Source organism: Crinia signifera, chromosome 1 (assembly GCF_055691185.1).
Source record: "Crinia signifera chromosome 1, ASM5569118v1, whole genome shotgun sequence".
Taxonomy (NCBI): domain Eukaryota; kingdom Metazoa; phylum Chordata; class Amphibia; order Anura; family Myobatrachidae; genus Crinia; species Crinia signifera.
Genome location: NC_139217.1, coordinates 12101441 through 12126740, shown reverse-complemented (window position 1 = coordinate 12126740; position 25300 = coordinate 12101441). Strand labels below are relative to the sequence as shown.

General features: G+C 52.2%; 2 protein-coding genes and 1 long non-coding RNA gene across 9 annotated transcripts in view; 2 read left to right on the top strand and 1 right to left on the bottom strand.

Moving 5' to 3' along the window:
* LOC146063325 (rho-related BTB domain-containing protein 2-like) overlaps positions 1 to 7473 on the top strand; it is a 40284-nt gene extending 32811 nt beyond the window's left edge. The window contains exon 10 of the mRNA XM_083175643.1: positions 4264 to 7473. Coding sequence (XP_083031769.1) covers positions 4264 to 4448 — 185 coding nt within the window. The 3' untranslated portion in view covers positions 4449 to 7473. The remainder of the gene's footprint in view (positions 1 to 4263) is intronic.
* A 16-nt stretch (positions 7474 to 7489) lies between these two features.
* Positions 7490 to 10875, top strand: LOC146063398 (uncharacterized). 7 transcript variants are annotated; one of them, XR_014471612.1, is made up of 3 exons: positions 7552 to 9392; positions 9437 to 10051; positions 10319 to 10875. It is a non-coding gene; the product is annotated as an uncharacterized LOC146063398 (long non-coding RNA). The 7 variants fall into 7 exon arrangements; XR_014471586.1 differs by having other exon boundaries at positions 7552 to 9788; positions 10009 to 10051; XR_014471585.1 differs by having other exon boundaries at positions 7553 to 8447; positions 8534 to 10051.
* An 11132-nt stretch (positions 10876 to 22007) lies between these two features.
* WDR54 (WD repeat domain 54) overlaps positions 22008 to 25300 on the bottom strand; it is a 32651-nt gene continuing 29358 nt past the window's right edge. The window contains exons 8-9 of the mRNA XM_083175521.1: positions 24080 to 24154; positions 22008 to 23997 (exon numbers count right to left, since the gene is read on the bottom strand). Of these exons, the coding sequence (XP_083031647.1) occupies positions 23866 to 23997; positions 24080 to 24154 (207 nt within the window). The 3' untranslated portion in view covers positions 22008 to 23865. The remainder of the gene's footprint in view (positions 23998 to 24079; positions 24155 to 25300) is intronic.

Genomic DNA, 25300 nt, shown 5'->3' with positions numbered 1-25300 from the left:
AGGCGGTGGTCAGAGGAGTAGAGGAAGGATGGACAAAGCTCAGGTTACAGAAATGGGGAGCGGAAGAGAGGCGGTGCTCAGAGGAGCAGAGGAAGGATGGACAAAGATAGGTTACAGAAATGGTGAGCGGAGGAGAGGCGGTGGTCAGAGGAGTAGAGGAAGGATGGACAAAGCTCAGGTTACAGAAATGGGGAGCGGAAGAGAGGCGGTGGTCAGAGGAATAGTGGAAGGATGGACAAAGCTCAGGTTACAGAAATGGGGAGCGGAGGAGAGGCGGTGCTCAGAGGAGTAGAGGAAGGATGGACAAAGCTCAGGTTACAGAAATGGGGAGCGGAAGAGAGGCGGTGGTCAGAGGAGCAGAGGAAGGATGGACAAAGCTCAGGTTACAGAAATGGGGAGCGGAGGAGAGGCGGTGGTCAGAGGAGTAGAGGAAGGATGGACAAAGCTCAGGTTACAGAAATGGGGAGCGGAGGAGAGGCGGTGCTCAGAGGAATAGTGGAAGGATGGACAAAGCTCAGGTTACAGAAATGGGGAGCGGAGGAGAGGCGGTGCTCAGAGGAATAGTGGAAGGATGGACAAAGCTCAGGTTACAGAAATGGGGAGCGGAGGAGAGGCGGTGCTCAGAGGAGTAGAGGAAGGATGGACAAAGCTCAGGTTACAGAAATGGGGAGCGGAAGAGAGGCGGTGGTCAGAGGAGCAGAGGAAGGATGGACAAAGATCAGGTTACAGATATAGGGAGCGGAGGAGAGGCGGTGGTCAGAGGAGTAGAGGAAGGATGGACAAAGCTCAGGTTACAGAAATGGGGAGCGGAGGAGAGGCGGTGCTCAGAGGAGCAGAGGAAGGATGGACAAAGCTCAGGTTACAGAAATGGGGAGCGGAGGAGAGGCGGTGCTCAGAGGAGTAGAGGAAGGATGGACAAAGCTCAGGTTACAGAAATGGGGAGCGGAGGAGAGGCAGTGCTCAGAGGAGCAGAGGAAGGATGGACAAAGCTCAGGTTACAGAAATGGGGAGCGGAAGAGAGGCGGTGCTCAGAGGAGTAGAGGAAGGATTGACAAAGCTCAGGTTACAGAAATGGGGAGCGGAAGAGAGGCGGTGCTCAGAGGAGTAGAGGGAAGGATGGACAAAGCTCAGGTTACAGAAATGGGGAGCGGAAGAGAGGCAGTGGTCAGAGGAGTAGAGGAAGGATGGACAAAGCTCAGGTTACAGAAATGGGGAGCGGAGGAGAGGCGGTGCTCAGAAGAGTAGAGGAAGGATGGACAAAGCTCAGGTTACAGAAATGGGGAGCGGAGGAGAGGCGGTGCTCAGAGGAATAGAGGAAGGATGGACAAAGCTCAGGTTACAGAAATGGGGAGCGGAGGAGAGGCGGTGCTCAGAGGAGTAGAGGAAGGATGGACAAAGCTCAGGTTACAGAAATGGGGAGCGGAGGAGAGGCAGTGGTCAGAGGAGTAGAGGAAGGATGGACAAAGCTCAGGTTACAGATATAGGGAGCGGAGGAGAGGCGGTGGTCAGAGGAGTAGAGGAAGGATGGACAAAGCTCAGGTTACAGAAATGGGGAGCGGAAGAGAGGCGGTGGTCAGAGGAGTAGAGGAAGGATGGACAAAGATCAGGTTACAGATATAGGGAGTGGAGGAGAGGCGGTGCTCAGAGGAGTAGAGGAAGGATGGACAAAGGTCAGGTTACAGAAATGGGGAGCGGAGGAGAGGCAGTGGTCAGAGGAGTAGAGGAAGGATGGACAAAGCTCAGGTTACAGAAATGGGGAGCGGAAGAGAGGCGGTGGTCAGAGGAGTAGAGGAAGGATGGACAAAGCTCAGGTTACAGATATAGGGAGTGGAGGAGAGGCTGTGGTCAGAGGAGTAGAGGAAGGATGGACAAAGGTCAGGTTACAGATATAGGGAGTGGAGGAGAGGCGGTGCTCAGAGGCGCAGAGGAAGGATGGACAAAGATCAGGTTACAGAAATGGGGAGCGGAAGAGAGGCGGTGGTCAGAGGAGTAGAGGAAGGATGGACAAAGCTCAGGTTACAGAAATGGGGAGCGGAAGAGAGGCGGTGGTCAGAGGAGTAGAGGAAGGATGGACAAAGCTCAGGTTACAGATATAGGGAGTGGAGGAGAGGCTGTGGTCAGAGGAGTAGAGGAAGGATGGACAAAGGTCAGGTTACAGATATAGGGAGCGGAGGAGAGGCGGTGGTCAGAGGAGTAGAGGAAGGATGGACAAAGATCAGGTTACAGAAATGGGGAGCGGAAGAGAGGCGGTGCTCAGAGGAGTAGAGGAAGGATGGACAAAGCTCAGGTTGCAGAAATGGGGAGCGGAGGAGAGGCGGTGGTCAGAGGAGTAGAGGAAGGATGGACAAAGCTGAGGTTACAGATATAGGGAGTGGAGGAGAGGCCGTGGTCAGAGGAGTAGAGGAAGATGGACAAAGCTCAGGTTACAGATATAGGAATCGGAGGAGAGGCGGTGCTCAGAGGAGTAGAGGAAGGATGGACAAAGGTCAGGTTAGACATAGGGAGCGGAGGGGAGGAGGTGGTCAGAGGTGAACAGAGATGAGGTTAGTGATTAGGGAGCAGGGAAGCGGTGGTAATCAGAGGAAGAAGTTTGGACAGGTCACAATAGTAGGGAGGAGATGAGGGGGAGGGTGGACAGATGTGACTAAAGATAAGAAACAGGAGAGGGGAGAGCGATGAGGATAGAGATGTAGGGAGCAGAGGAGAAGGTGTGAAGGTGGACTGATGTAGTAAGAGCTGTAAGGACCGGGGGAGAGGGAAGGAAGGGTAAGCAGAGATCAGGATGGAGGTGTCTGGAGAAGATGCTGTGAGGATGGACCGATGTAGTAAGAGATGTAAGGACAGGGGGAGAGGGGAGGAAGGGTAAGCAGAGATCAGGATGGAGGTGTCTGGAGAAGATGCTGTGAGGGTGGACAGATGTAGTAAGAGATGTAAGGACAGGGGGAGAGGGGAGGAAGGGTAAGCAGAGATCAGGATGGAGGTGTCTGGAGAAGATGCTGTGAGGGTGGACAGATGTAGTAAGAGATGTAAGGACCGGGGGAGGAAGGGTAAGCAGAGATCAGGATGGAGGTGTCTGGAGAAGATGCAGTGAGGGTGGACAGATGTAGTAAGAGATGTAAGGACCGGGGGGAGGGGAGGAAGGGTAAGCGGAGATCAGGATGGAGGTGTCTGGAGAAGATGCAGTGAGGGTGGACAGATGTAGTAAGAGATGGAAGGACCGGGGGAGAGGGGAGGAAGGGTAAGCAGAGATCAGGATGGAGGTGTCTGGAGAAGATGCAGTGAGGGTGGACAGATGTAGTAAGAGATGTAAGGACCGGGGGGAGGGGAGGAAGGGTAAGCGGAGATCAGGATGGAGGTGTCTGGAGAAGATGCTGTGAGGGTGGACAGATGTAGTAAGAGCTGTAAGGACCGGGGGAGAGGGGAGGAAGGGTAAGCAGAGATCAGGATGGAGGTGTCTGGAGAAGATGCTGTGAGGATGGACAGATGTAGTAAGAGATGGAAGGACAGGGGGAGAGGGGAGGAAGGGTAAGCAGAGATCAGGATGGAGGTGTCTGGAGAAGATGCTGTGAGGGTGGACAGATGTAGTAAGAGATGTAAGGACCGGGGGGAGGAAGGGTAAGCAGAGATCAGGATGGAGGGGTCTGGAGAAGATGCTGTGAGGGTGGACAGATGTAGTAAGAGATGTAAGGACAGGGGGAGAGGGGAGGAAGGGTAAGCAGAGATCAGGATGGAGGTGTCTGGAGAAGATGCTGTGAGGGTGGACAGATGTAGTAAGAGATGTAAGGACAGGGGGAGAGGGGAGGAAGGGTAAGCAGAGATCAGGATGGAGGTGGAGTAGGGCTGATTAAGATGTAGGGAACGGAGTATTGGTATAGGTGCAGGGGTAGCTAACTCCAGTCCTCGAGAGCTACCAATAGTTCACATTTTCCAGCTCACCTCACAGGTGCACTCATTACTCACTAACACATTTTAAAAGATCCACAGGTGGAGCTAATTACTTCACTTGTGATTCTGTGAGAAGATCTGGAAACCTTAACTGTTTGTAGCTCTCGAGGACTGGAGGTGGCTACCCCAGGTATAGGGCGTAGAATGAAGTGGGTTCTAATATAGATTGTTTCCGTGTTAGGGTAGAATTTTGGGGTTCCCTCTGTTTTGGTAGTGCTGGATTATGGGAATATGGGGCACACACAGATTATTCCACATCTAATTAGCATACTAGTATATTGTTCCTCCCAGTACGGTAAGCATTGTTTTTTTACCCAGAGAACAAGCGATACTTTGAGCGCTGTCGCTGGCCCCCGGTCTGGTACCTGAAGGAGGAAGACCGCTACCTGCGTTGTAGGAAGGAGCGAGAGAGAGAAGAGGAGATCATACGTAAGCAGCACAGCAAGAGCAAGTGGTGTTTCTGGCGCCCTTCGTCATCCTCTTCCTCATCGTCCGTGTCCTGAGCCCAATGGCTCCTTGTTCTGTGCCTTTCATGATGGCGGAGACCAATCTGTTCCTGCGTAATTCTCCTGGCCTCCACCACCAAGGCCGGCGCCTATCAGTGTTATTGCACTAGAGCCAGCAACTTGCGGCAGCTTCTGATGGTTTGTGACCACTAGGGGGCACTTTACTTCTCCCTGTGGGAAATCTGTTACATGTATGGCGAGCACCGCATGTCCACCTGGGAGGTCCTACACCATCTCTCTGGTCGGGAACATGTCTACAGCAAGTGGCCTGTACAGTGACGGCACTGACCACTGCGGGGACTGGCCACTAGGACGCATCCCCGGATACACAGTATCACTATACACCATGAGTTTTCCTAGTTACTCAGTATTACTATAGAGCTCAGTATTGTTATGACAGAATGATGGGATACTTGGTACCACTATATGGTGCAGCGTGGGAGTATGGCGTGGCGGCATTCTTGTGGGCTGTTACCGCTTTATACTTGGATAAGGATGTATGGTGCCGCGGCACCTCATGTTTATAGCCTGTGTTTGCCGGAGCATGGCTGGTGGCCTTCAACACGTGTCCTCCATTTCTTGTCCTGTTACATGTATGTCCTCATACATGACATGTATTTCCCCATTACATGCATATGTTACTTTTTGTGCTTTCTATTAGTTTGTTTCTGTTACATGGGAAGATGGATTTTGTTTGGTTTCAGGAAGTTGCACGCATGTAACGTGTTGCAGTACACACATGTGCATGCACAGTAGTGTTACATTTTATGCTACTGTGTTACACTACAGGCATGCGGTGTGGCTCCCCCCACATCACGCTAGCCTTTGGGAAGATTTTAGTGCCCTTTATTATGTACAAAGAAGTCATAAAGAAATGGTTTGCTGTTTTGATAATTTATTGGGACCTGTAACACACATGCATGGGGATCGGTGTTATTGTGTGGCCCCTTGGAGCTGTAACACGCATGTGTGGTATTGTGTGGCCCCTTGGAGCTGTAACACGCATGCGTGGGGATCTGTGGTATTGTGTGGCCCCTTGGAGCTTTAACATGTGCGGTGTGTTCCTGATTTTCAGCATTGATTTGCCGGGTTCTTAGCATGTTGAAGAACAAGTTGGTTTACAGGCAGTGTAATATAAACGACAGACTTGTATGTAGTATCCGCCAAGCACGAGGTGTAGTATTTCCTGTATAATGAGGTCGGGTCAGATCAGGGGCTGGGGTGTGGTCTGCTATCTGGGAGATGTCACATGCTATAGTACCTACATTTGCTGTAGGGATCGTGCACCCATAGATGTAGCTTGTCTGCACTATGGCATGTTCTTCAGGTGGGGTCCGTATGTCATTGCACTAACCAGATGTCCAAACTCATCATATACCGGTGGCCATTCAATAGCAAACTGAAGCCTACACTCTGTGCTGAGGGATCTTCTGAGGTCCACCCTCACAGCTTGGAGGAGTGCTTCAGTAGATGCTTAGACAATCACATTATCTTCTGAGGTCCATCCTCACAGAAGATACTGTGATATTCTCAGCATCTACTGCATTCCATCCTCACAGCTCGGAGGAGTGCTTCAGTGGATGCTTAGACCATCACAGTATCTTTGGTCTGTCCTCAAAGAAGATGCTGTGATAGTATAAGCATCTACTGAGTCCTATGTCTAAGCTGTGAGGATGGCCCTCAGAAGATACTGTGATGGTCTAAGAATCTACTGAGTTCCTTCCTCACAGCTTTGAGGTTTGCTTTGGTGGCTGCCGAGACTGTCACAGTATCTTATGAAGTCCATCCTGATAGCTTTGAGGAGTTCTTCAGTGGATGCTGAGCTTTGTCATCCTCGCAGCATGGAGATGTGGCTCAGTGGTACCTGAGACTTTTATTGTCTTTCACAGCATGGACATCAGACCCTCACTCCTGTTTGTTGACCACACTGCAGAGAGATGTGGTTCAGTGAAATGCTTATACCACACAGAGAAGATATGATTGTATTCCTGACATTTTCTTTCCTCTCACGAATGTGAGCTGACGTGGTTTCGTGGAATGCTGTGGTATTTGCTCTTTCAGAAGTCCAACTTCACAGCTTGGGAATTGAATGCATTCATTAGAGCCAGCCTCATAGTGCTGGTGATGTGATAGTTCCGCAGCCTTATAGTGTAGCATACTGTGGACTTCATGTGCGGTCTGTAGGGACAAGCATGAAGGAGATTCTCGCCTTACATCATACAGGGTTATTTAGTGGCTGCTGTGGCCTTTATTTACTTGCCAGAGGTGTAAACTTGTAGCATGGAGTGAATGTGACTTCACGGATGTTCTGCTGTGGCCTTCACTGCCTCACTTTTAAGGTCCAACCTCATTTCATGGAGATGTGATTTTGTGGAACACTTAGACTTTCCCACTTTTCAGAGACCCACGTTCTCGGCACAGAAGGGAATCCTTTGATAAAACAGACTTTTTTTTATTATTGTTGTGACTTGTGCTAAAACAGACTTGGTCCTTCATCCACGTTGCCAAACACCAGCCACGGTCCTTCTCCCGGCCACGGGGAGCAGTACAAGGGGCAATTCCTGCACGGCTGCTCTCACATGTTTACAGCACAAATCCTGTCCTGCAAAAACAATCCTGCTTCACGACCTCCGTGCCTTTCCGACCCAACGGGAACAAGACAGTCTCCCGTTACCCTAATGGATGATGTCCTACCCACCCCTCTAGCTCCACAAATCTCACCTGCCGCCCCATGGGACTGCGTGGAACGGTGCAGGCTGTTAGTGGGGGGGTTACTGGATGTGGAAGGAGATTGGAGCATGGTCTGGCTGTGCGCTGTACTTTCACTGGCCAGGGCTAATGGACTGACGCCTAACATTATGCCAGAGTACATGTGATGGTCCGTACAGGTGTGTATGGGGTGGCTGTGGGTCAGTACAGGTATGTGTATGTATGGAGGGGCTGTGGGTCAGGCTAGATACATGATTAGAACATGCATGTATATAGATGTGTGCATTTATGGTGGTGGGGGGGGGGGTTCTGTTGGGTCAGTCCAGGTGCCTGTGTGTATGTGTGGGGGGGATGCTTTTGGATCAGTACAGGTGTATGTGTATGTGTGTGTGTGTGTGGAGGGGGGGGGGGGGGGGGGTTGTGCGGTTGGGTCAGTCCAGATGTATGTATGTCTGGTGGAGTGCTGTTGGGTCAGTACAGGTGCGTGGTGTATGTATGGGGGTGTGCTGTTGGGTCAGTACAGGTGTGTGGTGTATGTATGGGGGTGTGCTGTTGGGTCAGTACAGGTGTGTGGTCTATGTATGTATGTCTGGAGTGCTATTGGGTTAGTATAGGGGTGTGCTGTTGGGTCAGTACAGGTGCGTGGTGTATGTCTGGTGGAGTGCTGTTGGGTCAGTACAGGTGCGTGGTGTATGTCTGGTGGAGTGCTGTTGGGTCAGTACAGGTGCGTGGTGTATGTCTGGTGGTGTGCTGTTGGGTCAGTACAGGTGTGTGGTGTATGTCTGGTGGAGTGCTGTTGGGTCAGTACAGGTGCGTGGTGTATGTCTGGTGGAGTGCTGTTGGGTCAGTACAGGTGCGTGGTGTATGTCTGGTGGAGTGCTGTTGGGTCAGTACAGGTGCGTGGTGTATGTCTGGTGGAGTGCTGTTGGGTCAGTACAGGTGCGTGGTGTATGTCTGGTGGAGTGCTGTTGGGTCAGTACAGGTGCGTGGTGTATGTCTGGTGGAGTGCTGTTGGGTCAGTACAGGTGCGTGGTGTATGTCTGGTGGAGTGCTGATGGGTCAGTACAGGTGCGTGGTGTATGTCTGGTGGTGTGCTGTTGGGTCAGTACAGGTGCGTGGTGTATGTATGGGGGTGTGCTGTTGGGTCAGTACAGGTGCGTGGTGTATGTCTTGTGGAGTGCTGTTGGGCCAGTACAGGTGCGTGGTGTATGTATGGTGGAGTGCTGTTGGGGCAGTACAGGTGCGTGGTGTATATATGTCTGGTGGAGTGCTGTTGGGGCAGTACAGGTGCGTTGTGTATGTCTGGTGGAGTGCTGTTGGGTCAGTACAGATGCGTGGTGTATGTATGGGGGTGTGCTGTTGGGTCAGTACAGGTGCGTGGTGTATATATGTCTGGTGGAGTGCTGTTGGGTCAGTACAGGTGCGTGGTGTATGTATGGGGGTGTGCTGTTGGGTCAGTAAAGGTGTGTGGTGTATGTATGGGGGTGTGCTGTTGGGTCAGTACAGGTGTGTGGTCTATGTATGTATGTATGTCTGGAGTGCTATTGGGTTAGTATAGGGGTGTGCTGTTGGGTCAGTACAGGTGCGTGGTGTATGTCTGGTGGAGTGCTGTTGGGTCAGTACAGGTGCGTGGTGTATGTATGGGGGTGTGCTGTTGGGTCAGTACAGGTGCGTGGTGTATGTCTGGTGGTGTGCTGTTGGGTCAGTACAGGTGCGTGGTGTATGTCTGGTGGAGTGCTGTTGGGTCAGTACAGGTGCGTGGTGTATGTCTGGAGTGCTGTTGGGTCAGTACAGGTGCGTGGTGTATGTCTGGTGGAGTGCTGATGGGTCAGTACAGGTGCGTGGTGTATGTATGGGGGTGTGCTGTTGGGTCAGTACAGGTGCGTGGTGTATGTCTGGTGGAGTGCTGTTGGGCCAGTACAGGTGCGTGGTGTATGTATGGTGGAATGCTGTTGGGTCAGTACAGGTGCGTGGTGTATGTCTGGTGGAGTGCTGTTGGGGCAGTACAGGTGCGTGGTGTATATATGTCTGGTGGAGTGCTGTTGGGGCAGTACAGGTGCGTTGTGTATGTCTGGTGGAGTGCTGTTGGGTCAGTACAGATGCGTGGTGTATGTATGGGGGTGTGCTGTTGGGTCAGTACAGGTGCGTGGTGTATGTCTGTCTGGTGGAGTGCTGTTGGGGCAGTACAGGTGCGTGGTGTATGTCTGGTGGAGTGCTGTTGGGTCAGTACAGGTGCGTTGGTGTATGTATGGGGGTGTGCTGTTGGATCAGTACAGATGCGTGGTGTATGTATGGGGGTGTGCTGTTGGGTCAGTACAGGTGCGTGGTGTATATATGTCTGGTGGAGTGCTGTTGGGTCAGTACAGGTGCGTGGTGTATGTCTGTCTGGTGGAGTGCTGTTGGGGCAGTACAGGTGCGTGGTGTATGTCTGGTGGAGTGCTGTTGGGGCAGTACAGGTGCGTGGTGTATGTCTGGTGGAGTGCTGATGGGTCAGTACATGTGCGTGGTGTATGTCTGGTGGAGTGCTGATGGGTCAGTACATGTGCGTGGTGTATGTCTGGTGGAGTGCTGTTGGGGCAGTACAGGTGCGTGGTGTATGTCTGGTGGAGTGCTGTTGGGTCAGTACAGGTGCGTGGTGTATGTATGGGGGTGTGCTGTTGGATCAGTACAGATGCGTGGTGTATGTATGGGGGTGTGCTGTTGGGTCAGTACAGGTGCGTGGTGTATATATGTCTGGGGGTGTGCTGTTGGGTCAGTACAGGTGCGTGGTGTATGTCTGTCTGGTGGAGTGCTGTTGGGTCAGTACAGGTGCGTGGTGTATGTCTGGAGTGCTGTTGGGTCAGTACAGGTGCGTGGTGTATGTCTGGTGGAGTGCTGTTGGGTCAGTACAGGTGCGTGGTGTATGTCTGGAGTGCTGTTGGGTCAGTACAGGTGCGTGGTGTATGTCTGTCTGGTGGAGTGCTGTTGGGTCAGTACAGGTGCGTGGTGTATGTCTGTCTGGTGGAGTGCTGTTGGGTCAGTACTGGTGCGTGGTGTGTGTATGGGGGTGTGCTGTTGGGTCCGTACAGGTGCGTGGTGTGTGTATGGGGGTGTGCTGTTGGGTCAGTACAGGTGCGTGGTGTATATATGTCTGGTGGAGTGCTGTTGGGTCAGTACAGGTGCATGGTGTATGTCTGTCTGGTGGAGTGCTGTTGGGGCAGTACAGGTGCGTGGTGTATGTATGTCTGGTGGAGTGCTGTTTGGGCAGTACAGGTGCGTGGTGTATGTTTGTCTGGTGGAGTGCTGTTGGGTCAGTACAGGTGCGTGGTGTCTGTCTGTCTGGTGGAGTGCTGTTGGGGCAGTACAGGTGCGTGGTGTATATATGTCTGGTGGTGTGCTGTTGGGTCAGTACAGGTGTGTATGCTTTTGGTAGGGGGGGGTACTGTGGGTCAGCATAGGCGTCTGCACTTAGCGCACTTTGCGTTCGGGGAGATTTGCATCAGACGTGCCCGGTGTACAGGTAAGGGGCAGTGTTGGCAGTCTGGCACATCCCTTCCTAATTCTGTCCCTGGCACAGACTTGTGGAGCTGAGGGGGTTGATTTTTTTTTTTCTCCCAAAAACAAGGGCTGTTTGTACCGTTTTCTGTTTTATTGATGCAACCTTTGTACGATGCTGATAGTGACGAGACATTGCCTCCAGCTGCCTGCAAACACTAAATAAACCTTTTATACCGTAGCCCACGTGTGTTCTGTGTCTCTCTGTGCCACGCGGCATCCATACACTGCCGTGTCTTCTGTGTGTCTCTGCCACGTAGCAGCCATACACTACCGTGTGTTCTGTGCCATGTGGCAGCCGTACACTGCCGTGTCTTCTGTGTGTCTGTGCCATGTGGCAGCCGTACACTGCCGTGTCTTCTGTCTGTGCCATGTGGCAGCCGTACACTGCCGTGTCTTCTGTGTCTGTGCCATGTGGCAGCCGTACACTGCCGTGTCTTCTGTGTCTCTGTGCCATGCGGCAGCCGTACACTGCTGTGTCTCTGTACCTTGCGGCAGCCGTACACTACCGTGTCTTCTGTGTGTCTGTGCCACGCGGCAGCCATATACTACCGTGTGTTCTGTGCCACGTAGCAGCCATACACTGCCGTGTCTCTGTGCCACATGGTAGCCATACACTACTGTGTCTCTGTGCCACGTGGTAGCCATACACTACTGTGTCTCTGTGCCACATGGCAGTCACACACTACTGTCTTCTGTGTAACGTGGCAGCTGTACACTACTGTGTCTACTGTGTCTGTGCCACGTGGCAGCCGTACACTACGATGTTAGTCAGAAAGTTTACATTACCCCCATATTGCTGAGGTTTAATCAGGATAAACACTTAGACACTCTGCACCAATGGCATTGCATGCAAACATTTCCTGCCAGTGTGTATTCCCGCTCTGCCAAGTGGTTATCCCTCCATCTGACCAGTGGTTCTCCACTCCAGGCCTCAAATGCCACCAACAGGCCATGTTTTGTGGATTACCTCAATGATGCACAAGTGAGTTACTGTAACGCTGGGTCAGTAATTACCCCCCCTGCTACCACAGACCGAGCCCTGAACCAAAATAAGTACCCCAGCATTCTGCTCTGCGTTGCCACCTAGCAATGTGGTAGGCCTGCAGTCCATCCGCTTCTGTGGGTACACTGACCTCACCAGTGGCGGAACTTGTGAGTGGTCGGCCCAGGTGCAAGAACTTGCAATATGCTCCACCAACCCAAGTTCACAAAATGCCATACAGCAATGGATGGCAGCAGTGGGCCCCTTAGTCCTCAGGGGCCCGGTGCAATGCACCTGCTGCACCAATGGTAGTTCCGCCTCTGGACCTCACTGCTGCTGAACGAACTGATGGGAACCAGAATTTTACCTCCCAGTCCAGCACTGAGGGAAAACGTTGTATATTACAATATCCCAGGATGGGTGACACCCCGGTGCTCGCACATAGCTGATGGTAGGGAGATACGCTGTACATGTGGCAGGGAAGTGTATTCTATGCAGATGTGTCCTCTTTCATCTTTGCTAATAGCGCAGCTATCGGACCTCAGGGTGTTCTAGCAGGGTGGACTGTGCCACTCTGATGGGTCGGCCAGTCGTGTTTAGACAGTGTCAGCGGTACACTGTGCACTGACCGGCAGAATGTAACGCGTGCCCTGTTACACACACACATGTGGTACGCATACAGGAAGTATTTCCGTTTGCATGTGTGCGGGGAAAATTGGCGGGCGTTTGTGCAGGTGGCGGCGGCGTTTAGTTTACCACTTTGGGAGTTAACCAGAATGACCCCCACAGTGTCTGAGAAGACACATGCACAGAACCAGTCACTATTCTTAAGGTGCTGGCGAGCTCTGAACTTCCAACCACATAGAATTTCTGTTATGTCACCAATCTGCATGAGGTTTGTGACCCCTGTATACTGCGTGTGCTGGTACAGATACATGTGGTGCAGTCATTATGCTGGGAGTCCCAGGTAGAGGACATTGCAGTACCCTAGGTGTGATGGTACAGATACATGCGGTGCAGTCATTATGCCGGGAGACCCAGGTAGAGGACATTGCAGTACCCTAGGTGTGCTGGTACAGATACATGTGGTGCAGTCATTATGCTGGGAGACCCAGGTAGAGGACATTGCAGTACCCTAGGTGTGATGGTACAGATACATGTGGTGCAGTCATTATGCCGGGAGACCCAGGTAGAGGACCCTGCAGTACCCTAGGTGTGATGGTACAGATGCATGTGGTGCAGTCATTATGCCGGGAGACCCAGGTAGAGGACACTGCAGTACCCTAGGTGTGATGGTACAGATACATGTGGTGCTGTCATTCTGCCGGGAGACCGAGGTAGAGGACATTGCAGTACCCTAGGTGTGATGGTACAGATACATGTGGTGCAGTCATTATGCCGGGAGACCCAGGTAGAGGACCCTGCAGTACCCTAGGTTTGATGGTACAGATACATGTGGTGCGGTCATTATGCCGGGAGACCCGGGTAGAGGACACTGTAGTACCCTAGGTGTGATGGTACATATAGATGTGGTGCAGTCATTATGCTGGGAGACCCAGGTAGAGGACATTGCAGTACCCTAGGTGTGATGGTACAGATACATGTGGTGCAGTCATTATGCCGGGAGACCCAGGTAGAGGACCCTGCAGTACCCTAGGTGTGATGGTACAGATACATGCGGTGCAGTCATTATGCCGGGAGACCCAGGTAGAGGACATTGCAGTACCCTAGGTGTGCTGGTACAGATACATGTGGTGCAGTCATTATGCTGGGAGACCCAGGTAGAGGACATTGCAGTACCCTAGGTGTGATGGTACAGATACATGTGGTGCAGTCATTATGCCGGGAGACCCAGGTAGAGGACCCTGCAGTACCCTAGGTGTGATGGTACAGATGCATGTGGTGCAGTCATTATGCCGGGAGACCCAGGTAGAGGACACTGCAGTACCCTAGGTGTGATGGTACAGATACATGTGGTGCAGTCAGTATGCCGGGAGACCCAGGTAGAGGACACTGCAGTACCCTAGGTGTGATGGTACAGATAGATGTGGTGCAGTCATTATGCTGGGAGACCCAGGTAGAGGACATTGCAGTACCCTAGGTGTGATGGTACAGATACATGTGGTGCAGTCAGTATGCCGGGAGACCCAGGTAGAGGACACTGCAATACCCTAGGTGTGATGGTACAGATACATGTGGTGCTGTCATTATGCCGGGAGACCGAGGTAGAGGACATTGCAGTACCCTAGGTGTGATGGTACAGATAGATGTGGTGCAGTCATTATGCTGGGAGACCCAGGTAGAGGACACTGCAGTACCCTAGGTGTGATGGTACAGATGCATGTGGTGCAGTCATAATGCCGGGAGACCCAGGTAGAGGACACTGCAGTACCCTCGGTGTGATGGTACAGATACATGTGGTGCAGTCATTATGCCGGGAGACTCGGGTAGAGGACACTGCAGTACCCTAGGTGTGATGGTACAGATACATGTGGTGCGGTCATTATGCCGGGAGACCCAGGTAGAGGACACTGTAGTACCCTAGGTGTGATGGTACAGATGCATGTGGTGCAGTCATTATGCTGGGAGACCCAGGTAGAGGACATTGCTGTACCCTAGGTGTGATGGTACAGATACATGTGGTGCAGTCATTATGCCGGGAGACTCAGGGAGACACTGCAGTACCCTAGGTGTGATGGTACAGATACATGTGGTGCAGTCATTATGCTGGGAGACCCAGGTAGAGGACATTGCTGTACCCTAGGTGTGATGGTACAGATACATGTGGTGCGGTCATTATGCCGGGAGACCCAGGTAGAGGACCCTGCAGTACCCTAGGTGTGATGGTACACATACATGTGGTGCAGTCATTATGCTGGGAGGGGATGCAGTTAATTTGCCGGCGGTCGGAATCCCGACACTGGAATCCCGACCGCCGAAATCCCGAAACTTTCTCCCTCTGTGGGTGTCCACGACACCCATAGAGGGAGAATAAAATAGCGTGCCGAGCGTAACGAGGTACCGGGCCCGCTGCGTGGCGAGCGCAGCGAGCCCGCAAGGGGGGGGCGATCCATGTCCCCCCCTTGTCGGGATTTCGGCGGTCGGGATTCCAGTGTCGGGATTCCGACCGCCGGCAAATCGTATCGGATCCGCCGGGAGACCCAGGTAGAGGACACTGTAGTACCCTAGGTGTGATGGTACAGATGCATGTGGTGCAGTCATAATGCCGGGAGACCCAGGTAGAGGACACTGCAGTACCCTAGGTGTGATGGTACAGATGCATGTGGTGCAGTCATAATGCCGGGAGACCCAGGTAGAGGACACTGCAGTACCCTCGGTGTGATGGTACAGATACATGTGGTGCAGTCATTATGCCGGGAGACTCGGGTAGAGGACACTGCAGTACCCTAGGTGTGATGGTACAGATACATGTGGTGCAGTCATTATGCCGGGAGACCCAGTAAGAGGACATTGCAGTACCCTCGGTGTGATGGTACAGATACATGTGGTGCATGACACAGCTAGCTGCCATGTTGGGTTGGTATTGGGTTTGCCTTACCTGGGGCTCAGTTAGATGCCATGTAGGGTTGGTGTTGGGTTCTAACTGAGCCCCAGGTAAGGCAAACCGAATACCAACCCAACATGGCAGCTAGCTGAGCCCCAGGTACTGAGCCCAACGTACGATAGGTACATGGCACATGGCATCTAGCTGAGCCACAGGTACTGAGAGCCTAAAACAGCCCTACATGGCATCTAACTGAGCCCAGGTAAGGCAAACCCAATACCAACCCTACATGGCATCTAGCTGAGCCCCAGGTACTGAGAACCCAATACCAACCATACATGGCAACTAGCTGAGTCCTAGGTACTGAGAACCCAACAACAAGCCTACATAGCATATAGCGGAGTCCCAGGTACTGAGAACCTAATACCAACTCTACATAATGTCTACCTGAGCCCAAGGTACTGAGAACCCAACAGGAACCCTGCATGGCGTCTGAGTACCCGAGGCTCAGCTAGATGCCATGTACTGTAGAGTTGGTATTGGGTTCTCCATACCTGGGGCTCAGTTAGATGCCATGTAGGGTTGGTGTTGGGTTATCAGTACCTGGGGCTCGAATGCCATGTAGGGTTGGTGTTTGGTTCTCTGTACCCGGGGCTCAGCTAGATGCCTTGTAGAGTTGGTATTGGGTTTGCCTTACCTGGGGCTCAGTTAGATGCCATGTAGGGCTGTTTTGGGTTCTCAGTACATGGGGCTCAGCTAGATGCCTTATAGCAGGGGTGGGGAACCTTTTTTGTGCCAAGGGCCATTTGTATGGGGAAAAAATCCTTCGGGGGCCATATGTAAAAATGTATCTTACAAATTGTCCTGCTGCAGCCATTCCACGCTCCGGCGGCTGCCGCTGAGTAGGACTGACAGTCTCCAGCTGCTGTCGATTTAAGAGGAATCTCGCGAGAAGTACTGACCTATCGCAAGAATTCCCCTGTACTTCTCTCCCGCCAAAGCCGCCAGGTGGGTGGGTAGGTGGGCGGATCAATCAGACCGTCTAGGCGGCCCCCTGGCCTGAGGTTCCCCATCCCTGCCTTAGAGTTGGTATTGGGTTCTCAGTACCTGGGGCTTAGCTAGATGCCATGTAGAGTTGGTATTGGGTTCTCCATACATGGGGCTCGAATGCCATGTAGGGTTGGTGTTGGGTTCTCTGTACCCGGGGCTCAGTTAGCCATGTAGCATTGGTATTAGGTTCTCAGTACGTTGGGCTCAGCTACTGTAGATGCCATGTAGGTTTGGTGTTGGGTTTTCAGTACCTGGAGCTCAGATGCCATGTAGTTAGTATTGGGTTCTCATTACCTGGGCCTCAGTTAGATGCCATGTAGTGTTGGTATTGGGTTCTCATTACCTGGGCCTCAGATGCCATGTAGGGTTGGTATAAGGTTCTCAGTACGTTGGGCTCAGTTAGATGCCATATAGGGTTGGTATTAGGTTCTCAGTACGTTGGGCTCAGCTAGATGCCATGTAGGGTTGGTATAAGGTTCTAAGTACCTGGGGCTCAGTTAGATGCCATGTAGGGTTGGTATTCGGTTCTCAGTACCTGAGGCTCAGTTAGATGCTATGTAGGGTTGGTATTAGGTTCTCAGTACCTGGGGCTCAGTTAGATGCCATGTAGGGTTGGTATTAGGTTCTCCGTATGTTGGTCTCAGCTACTGTAGATGCCATGTAGGGTTAGTGTTGGGTTCTCAGTACCTGGGGTACAGCTTGATGCCATGTAGGGTTGGTTTTGGGTTCTCAGTACCTGGGGTACAGCTAGATGCCATGTAGGGTTGGTGTTGGGTTCTCAGTACCTGGGACTCCATTAGATGCTATGTTGAGCTAGTGTTAGATTCTTGGTACTGCGGTCACAGGACAGGTACAGGTGTGTCATCTGCATAGCAGTGGTAGACCCAGGCCAGGTCATCTGATTATGTCACCCACTGGCAGCAGGCATTGTAGCATTGGGGGATAGTATAGAACCCTGAGGGACACTGCATTGCTGTGCTACAGGTGATGTGTGTACTTCGTATATGTCATGTGTCAGAAGATCAGGTCATGTATATGTTACAGGATGTCTGATGTCACAGATGGAGCTGGTGAACGCTATACCTGCCTTGGCTACAGCTCTTACCCCCATTTCACTGACCATGGATGTGCATTATCTGGTTAGCAGAGACATAGACATTCCCCATTGAGATTTTGAATGAGTGTCCTGAAACATGCGGGGATGACCTCCTCTGGGCTCAGCGAAGGGTCCTCATTGGCACTTTTGGCCTCAGACTGGTTACATGGAAGAGATCACCTACAAATACAGGTGATGTATAATTCACTGAATGTAACCTTGGCCCCTGGCTGGACGGTTGGTCATGTACATTGTACCTGCAACTGAACAGACACAGTCCACCCACGCAGAGTTCCTTCCATCCATCCCTGGCATGTAACACCCAGAGTCTTACTAGGAATTCACAACAGCTCCGGCCTGGGCATTGTATGTTCCCTATTGGGATCTGGATCATAGCTCGGCACAGCTCCGGCCTGGGCGTAGTGTGTTCCCTATTGGAATCTGGATCATAGCTCGGCACAGCTCCGGCCTGGGCGTAGTGAGTTCCCTAGCGGGACCTGGATCATAGCTCGGCACAGCTCCGGCCTGGGCGTAGTGTGTTCCCTAGCGGGATCTGGATCATAGCTCGGCACAGCTCCGGCCTGGGCGTAGTGTGTTCCCTAGCGGGACCTGGATCATAGCTCGGCACAGCTCCGGCCTGGGCGTAGTGTGTTCCCTAGCGGGATCTGGATCATAGCTCGGCACAGCTCCGGCCTGGGCGTAGTGTGTTCCCTAGCGGGACCTGGATCATAGCTCGGCACAGCTCCGGCCTGGGCGTAGTGTGTTCCCTAACGGGATCTGGATCATAGCTCGGCACAGGTCCGGCCTGGGCGTAGTGTGTTCCCTAACGGGATCTGGATCATAGCTCGGCACAGCTCCGGCCTGGGCGTAGTGTGTTCCCTAGAGGGATCTAGATCATAGCTCGGCACAGCTCCGGCCTGGGCGTAGTGTGTTCCCTAGAGGGATCTGGATCATAGCTCGGCACAGCTCCGGCCTGTGCGTAGTGTGTTCCCTAGCGGGATCTGGATCCTAGCTCGGCACAGCTCCGGCCTGGGTGTAGTGTGTTCCCTAGCGGGATCTGGATCCTAGCTCGGCACAGCTCCAGCCTGGGCGTAGTGTGTTCCCTAGCGGGATCTGGATCCTAGCTCGGCACAGCTCCGGCCTGGGCGTGGTGTGCTCCCTAGCGGGATCTGGATCCTAGCTCGGCACAGCTCCGGCCTGGGCGTAGTGTGTTCCCTAGCGGGATCTGGATCCTAGCTCGGCACAGCTCCGGCCTGGGCGTAATGTGTTCCCTAGCGGGATCTGGATCCTAGCTCGGCACAGCTCCGGCCTGGGCGTAGTGTGTTCCCTAGCGGGATCTGGATCATAGCTCGGCACAGCTCCGGCCTGGGCGTAGTGTGTTCCTTAGCGGGATCTGGATCATAGCCCAGGAAGGGGGTGTGGGCGTGGTCACACACCCTTTTACGAATGTGTACTGTACTTTTTTTTTTTACTTTATGCAGAGCCATAGGCTGTATCTTTCTTTGTAACACAGCTTGGTGGGCTGCTGGTGGCATATTAAAATAAATAAGTAATATTTAATATACCAGCACTGCAGCCCACTAAGCCACCGTGTCATGAGCTCAGCTGCAGCCTGCACCACGATGGACTGCACTGGACAGGATTATAGAAGACTGACTCGTGTGGATATTTCAAAAGTATAAGTATTATTACAGCCTGAGCCACTGCGTTACCTTACAGTGCTGAGTAAGGCTCCTCCGCTGGCATCACCGACGGCCCGGCTGTGCGTGATGATGATCCCTGTGGTGTCGCACGCCGGAGCTGGCCACCGCACCCCTCACAGTCACTCTCTCTGGCAGATTCGCATCTTCCCATGAGTGCGCAGGGTGTGCGGTGCTGGCGCGTGGCGTCATGACGCATGGCACCGGCCCGCGCATTGCACTCATGGGAACAGGTGAGCAGGGGGGGGGAGAGCGGGGAGAGCTCAGCCCGGTCCAGTCTGTCGGTCCAGGCAGCACACCGCCGGGGCCAGGAGGAAGATATCTGCATATCTGCAATGCGAGTCTGACCACTGAAAAAGCGGTACATTCGGTACAATTGCAATTTGCCGGTACAGACTGTTAAAAAAACGGTACTATACCGGCAAATTCGGTACAGTTGGAGGGTATGAAACTATGGTTCTCTGGTCTGTGTTTGGGCTCCACGTATTGGCTCAGGCCTCTATGTATGGCAGCTGTTGTGGAACTACACATCCCATCATGCCTTGCCACAGTTTAACAATTAGGGAATGCTAAAACTATGGCAATGCATTCTGGGATGTGTAGTTTCACAACAGCTGGAGGGCCACAGTTTTAACATGCCTGGTGTTTGGGCCCCAGGCTCTCGGTCAGAGAGTTACACAACAGCCTGTGAGATCTGGCAGCTACTTATGTTACCTCAGCCAGAAGCAGAGCCTGGGGTGAGGGTTTCCCGTCTCCCCTCCCCCAGCTCCACTGACAGACATGTTAGGAAACCACTGGAATCCATGCCTGGTGCTGCACCGCCCCCTCCCCTCTGTAAATAGTTAGGCGTCTGGCGTGCTCCGAGTCACGCTGGCTCCTACAGATCCATATACTGATTCCTCCGGGAGCGTATAATCCCAAATGTCATTACCCGCTAGTAGTGTGTGTGCAGCAATTCCCAGCCACACGTGAGGCACCAGTCCTGAGCGAGGCACCGTGTGATGGCGGAGCCGGTCCTGTGCGAGGCACCGTGCGATGGCGGAGCCGGTCCTGTGCGAGGCACCGTGCGATGGCGGAGCCGGTCCTGTGCGAGGCACCGTGCGATGGCGGAGCCGGTCCTGTGCGAGGCACCGTGCGATGGCGGAGCCGGTCCTGTGCGAGGCACCGTGCGATGGCGGAGCCGGTCCTGTGCGAGGCACAGTGCGATGGCAGGGCCGGTCCTGAGGGAGGCACCGTGCGATGGCAGGGCCAGTCCTGAGAGAGGCACCGTGCGATGGCAGGGCCAGTCCTGAGCGAGGCACCGTGCGATGGCAGGGCCAGTCCTGAGCGAGGCACCGTGCGATGGCAGGGCCAGTCCTGAGCGAGGCACCGTGCGATGGCAGGGCCAGTCCTGAGCGAGGCACCGTGTGTTACAAGAGCCAGTCAACACATCTGTATGTATGTATTCAGTGAGACTGATGGGCTGGGGGTGTGGGCTGCAGCCCCACTGCTGGCCATGCCCCCAGCCCCTCGGAGCACTGACCATGCCCCTCACAGCAGGGCCCACAGGAGCATGGGTCCCGTCTGTCATATTTCACAAGTTGGGAGGTATTCTGCAGCTGTTATAGATGTCTCAGCTGTGGTGGTGAAATCACACTGACCGAGGTACTAATAGTCACCTGTGGCCAAGCAGGGATGTACTAATAGTCACCTGTGGCCAAGCAGGGATATACCACTAGTCTGCCTTGAGGACAGAGTGTATACAGCACAGGGAAAAAACTTTGCCAGCTATTGGATAATGGGCCTGGTTCAGATTGCTTGGCTGCGAGTGCTCGGGTGTTCAATAATCACTAGGTCTGTGAATTTGCAGCACAGCGAGTGTGTCTATAAAGCCTACACAGTGCCGCCTGGTGGTGAGTGGGTGAAGTGCGCAGATTTTACAGATGACATCCTTTCATAGTATAAAACAGTGATTTTCAACCATTTTACCTTGTGGCACACTAAATAAGATTTTAAAATTGCCAAGGCACACCAGGAGATCCCCACAGGGCAAAACACATTGGCCCCCACAGGGTCAATGGTTGTCAGTATTTTAAATGTCCGTATTTTGACCGTCGGTCAAAGGTTGTCAGTATTTTGATTACATACCTCCCAACTTTTGAAGTTGGGAGGTCGGGACGTTCCCGAAAAGGGGCGTGGCCTCACGGGGTGACGCGAACTCCGGCCACACCCCCGTTTTCGACGCTCGTCGGCGCTGAATAGACGCTGTGCGCATGCGCACAGCATCTATTCTCGGCAAGCTGGGGGGCTCCCAACTGTCCCCCCCCACTGCGGGACAATGGCGGCCCCGGGCGGGACGTGGGAACGTCCCCGAATATTGGGACGTTCCCGCGGAAAGCGTGACAGTTGGGAGGTATGTGATTATAGGTAAATTGACTGCATCCTGTTGACACTGGCGTTTTGTGGGTACCATTTAATGAAGCTGCCAACTGAGGACCTGTGAGATGTCTAGTTTTCAAACTAGAGACTCTAATGTACTTGTCTTGTGCACTGGGGCCTCCCACTTCTCTTTCTACTCTGGTTGGTTAGAGCCTGTTTGTGCTGTTCTCTGAAGGAAGTAGTACACACCTTTTGTAGGAAATGTTCAGCTTCGTAATTTCTCGTAGAAAAATAATTTAGAAGAAATAGAAGAGACTGTTGAGTTTCACTTGAAAGTCCTCTTTTTCTGGCCCTTTTGAGAGTATAATCAAACCCACAAATGTGATGCTCCAGATACTCAACTAGCTCAAAGAAGGACATATTTGTAGCTTCTCTAAAAAAAAACCATTTTCAGCTGTGCTAACATAATTGAATTAATTTATAATCATCCATTAGTCTTCTAATGTGATTAGCAAACATAATGTACCATTAGAACATTAGAGTGATGGATGCTGGAAATTGGCCTCTATACACCTATGTAGATATGCCTTTGAAAATCAGACATTTGCAGCTAGTTAAGTCATTACCCCAAACTTTGAATGTGTGTGTGTGTGTGTGTGTGTGCGCGCGCCCCCCCCCCAGTGCCAGAATATCCCATTGCAGTATTTACACAGATTTACACCATAGTTGCTAGGGGGCAAACAGGTCCCTGGCTCCAGACTGATCCACCTATCAGTGTGTGCTGGGAGCATCCCCGGTAGCCAGAAGCTGTGGTGCAGGCCACAATCTCTGCAGCATATTGTCACCAGCATTCCCGCAAGAGCATCTGTCCAGGTGCCTGCACTCCATGGACTGGGACCCACAGGTGCAGTAATCTACCAATCAGACACCGGGCACACCTATTTGGTAAAACATTATTAATACATTACTGACACGCATTTAAAAACCTTGATACACCCATTATATAAATAGTTGCCCGTCTTGTGAATCCCAGCACCCCCCCCCCCCCATGAGTACCACTGGGCTGAGCACACAGAAGGGACATGATGGCAGCAATGAAAGGAGTGATGTCATCTATCAGTAATGTAACATATTCAAGTAGTCCTGTCACCCTAGATGTCCTATCTATCCCAGGCGGGTCGCAGCCCTGTCACCCTAGATGTCCTATCTATCCCTGGCGGGTCGCAGCCCTGTCACCCTAGATGTCCTATCTATCCCAGGCGGGTCGCAGCCCTGTCACCCTAGATGTCCTATCTATCCCAGGCGGGTCGCAGCCCTGTCACCCTAGATGTCCTATCTATCCCAGGCGGGTCGCAGCCCTGTCACCCTAGATGTCCTCTCTATCCCAGGCGGCTAGCAGCCCTGTCACCCTAGATGTCCTCTCTATCCCAGGCGGCTAGCAGCCCTGTCACCCTAGATGTCCTATCTATCCCAGGCGGTTAGCAGCCCTGTCACCCTAGATGTCCTCTCTATCCCAGGTGGCTCTCAGTCCTGTCACCCTAGATGTCCTCTCTATCCCAGGCGGCTAGCAGCCATGTCATCCTAGATATCCTATCTATCCCAGAGGACTCTCAGTCCTGTCATTCTAGATGTCCTCTCTATCACAGGTGGCTCGCAGCCCTGTCACCCTAGATGTCCTCTCTATCCCAGGTGGCTGGCAGCCCTGTCATCCTAGATGTCCTATCTATCCCATATGACTCTCAGTCCTGTCATTCTAGATGTCCTCTCTATCCCAGGTGGCTCTTAGTCCTGTCACCCTAGATATCCTATCTATCCCAGGTGGTCGCAGTCCTGTCACCCTAGATGTCCTCTCTGCCCCAGGTGGCTCTCAGTCCTGTCACCCTAGATGTCCTCTCTATCCCAGGTGGCTCTCAGTCCTGTCACCCTAGATGTCCTATCTATCCCAGTTGGCTCTCAGTCCCGTCACCCTAGATGTCCTCTCTATCCCAGGTGGCTCTCAGTCCTGTCACCCTAGATGTCCTCTCTATCTCAGGTGGGTTGCAGTCCTGTCATCATGGATGGTTTAGATAAAGTATATACACTTTGTTTTTAAATATTCTATATCAATGTCCTGAAGGTGATCACATGAAAGTTGCTGGTCTCTATTAGCTGTATCAAGTGGCATCCTAGATGTTCTAGACCACGGTTTTGACACTAAATACTACTGTGAGGATGTGAATATATCAAATGTCTAATGTCCTATCAGTTCCTGGTGACTTCCAGATCTGTAATCCTATATCCAAATTGTATACATAAAGAAGAATATACCCAGGTTCTAGCTATTACAGGGCGTAGAGCCAGTATGGTTCCGGATGTTACAGATCAATGTTCTGATGGTCACTGCCCACATGATGTGACTCCAGGTGCTCCAGTTCCAGCCCAGTGTTCTCCATGACATCTCCCCAGTCCTCCTTCTTATGTATTCAGTCTTATGGGACTCAGACCTGCACATATCGGATAATTTCACTCAGGTCATAGCCAGTCACAGCGAAAGAGGTTCCCTGAGGGTCGCAGAATCGTGCCCCACAAACCTGAGTGTCTGTCACACACTCCGAATGACGGTGTGCTACCTGCATACAAGGAATGATCAGATGAACAGAACCAGGTAAATGAAGATGACGTATTCATCTGATGACATCACAGAGAACTCACCTCAATGGTGCCAGACTCCGAGCAGCGACTCAACTCCCAAATCTGCACAAAGGAATCCTCTGCCCCAGACAGTAACTATGGGCATAAAGAAAGAGTGACGTCACAGTACGGGGACAATGTATGGGGGGACGTCACATATAGACAGACACATACATCCAGAGAGTGACATCACCCTGCAGGGACAATGTATGGGGGGACGTCACATATAGACAGACACATACATCCAGAGAGTGACATCACCCTGCAGGGACAATGTATGGGGGGGACATCACATATAGACAGACACATACATCCAGAGAGTGACATCACAGTACGGGGACAATGTATGGGGGGACATCACATATAGACAGACACATACATCCAGAGAGTGACATCACACTGCGGGGACAATGTATGGGGAGACATCACATATAGACAGACACATACATCCAGAGAGTGATGTCACAGTACGGGGACAATGTATGGGGGGACGTCACATATAGACACACATACATCCAGAGAGTGACATCACCCTGCGGGGACAATGTATGGGGGGACATCACATATAGACAGACACATACATCCAGAGAGTGACGTCACAGTACGGGGACAATGTATGGGGGGACGTCACATATAGATAGACACATACATCCAGAGAGTGACATCACCCTGCAGGGACAATGTATGGGGGGACATCACATATAGACAGACATATACATCCAGAGAGTGACACCACCCTGCGGGGACAATGTATGGGGGGACATCACATATAGACAGACACATACATCCAGAGAGTGACGTCACAGTACGGGGACAATGTATGGGGGGACATCACATATAGACAGACACATACATCCAGAGAGTGACGTCACAGTACGGGGACAATGTATGGGGGGACGTCACATATAGACAGACACATACATCCAGAGAGTGACGTCACAGTACGGGGACAATGTATGGGGGGACGTCACATATAGACAGACACATACATCCAGAGAGTTACATCACCCTGCGGGGACAATGTATGGGGGGACGTCACATATAGACAGACACATACATCCAGAGAGTGACACCACCCTGCGGGTACAATATATGGGGGGACATCACATATATTTTTTTTTTTCGAGAAATCAGGCACACGGCGATGATGTTTGTCCTTACACCAAGAATTCTTTTTGATGGGATTCTCTCGTGACCGGGAAGATATTTCAAGGAGAAAAGAAAGGAAAAGTACAATGTCTA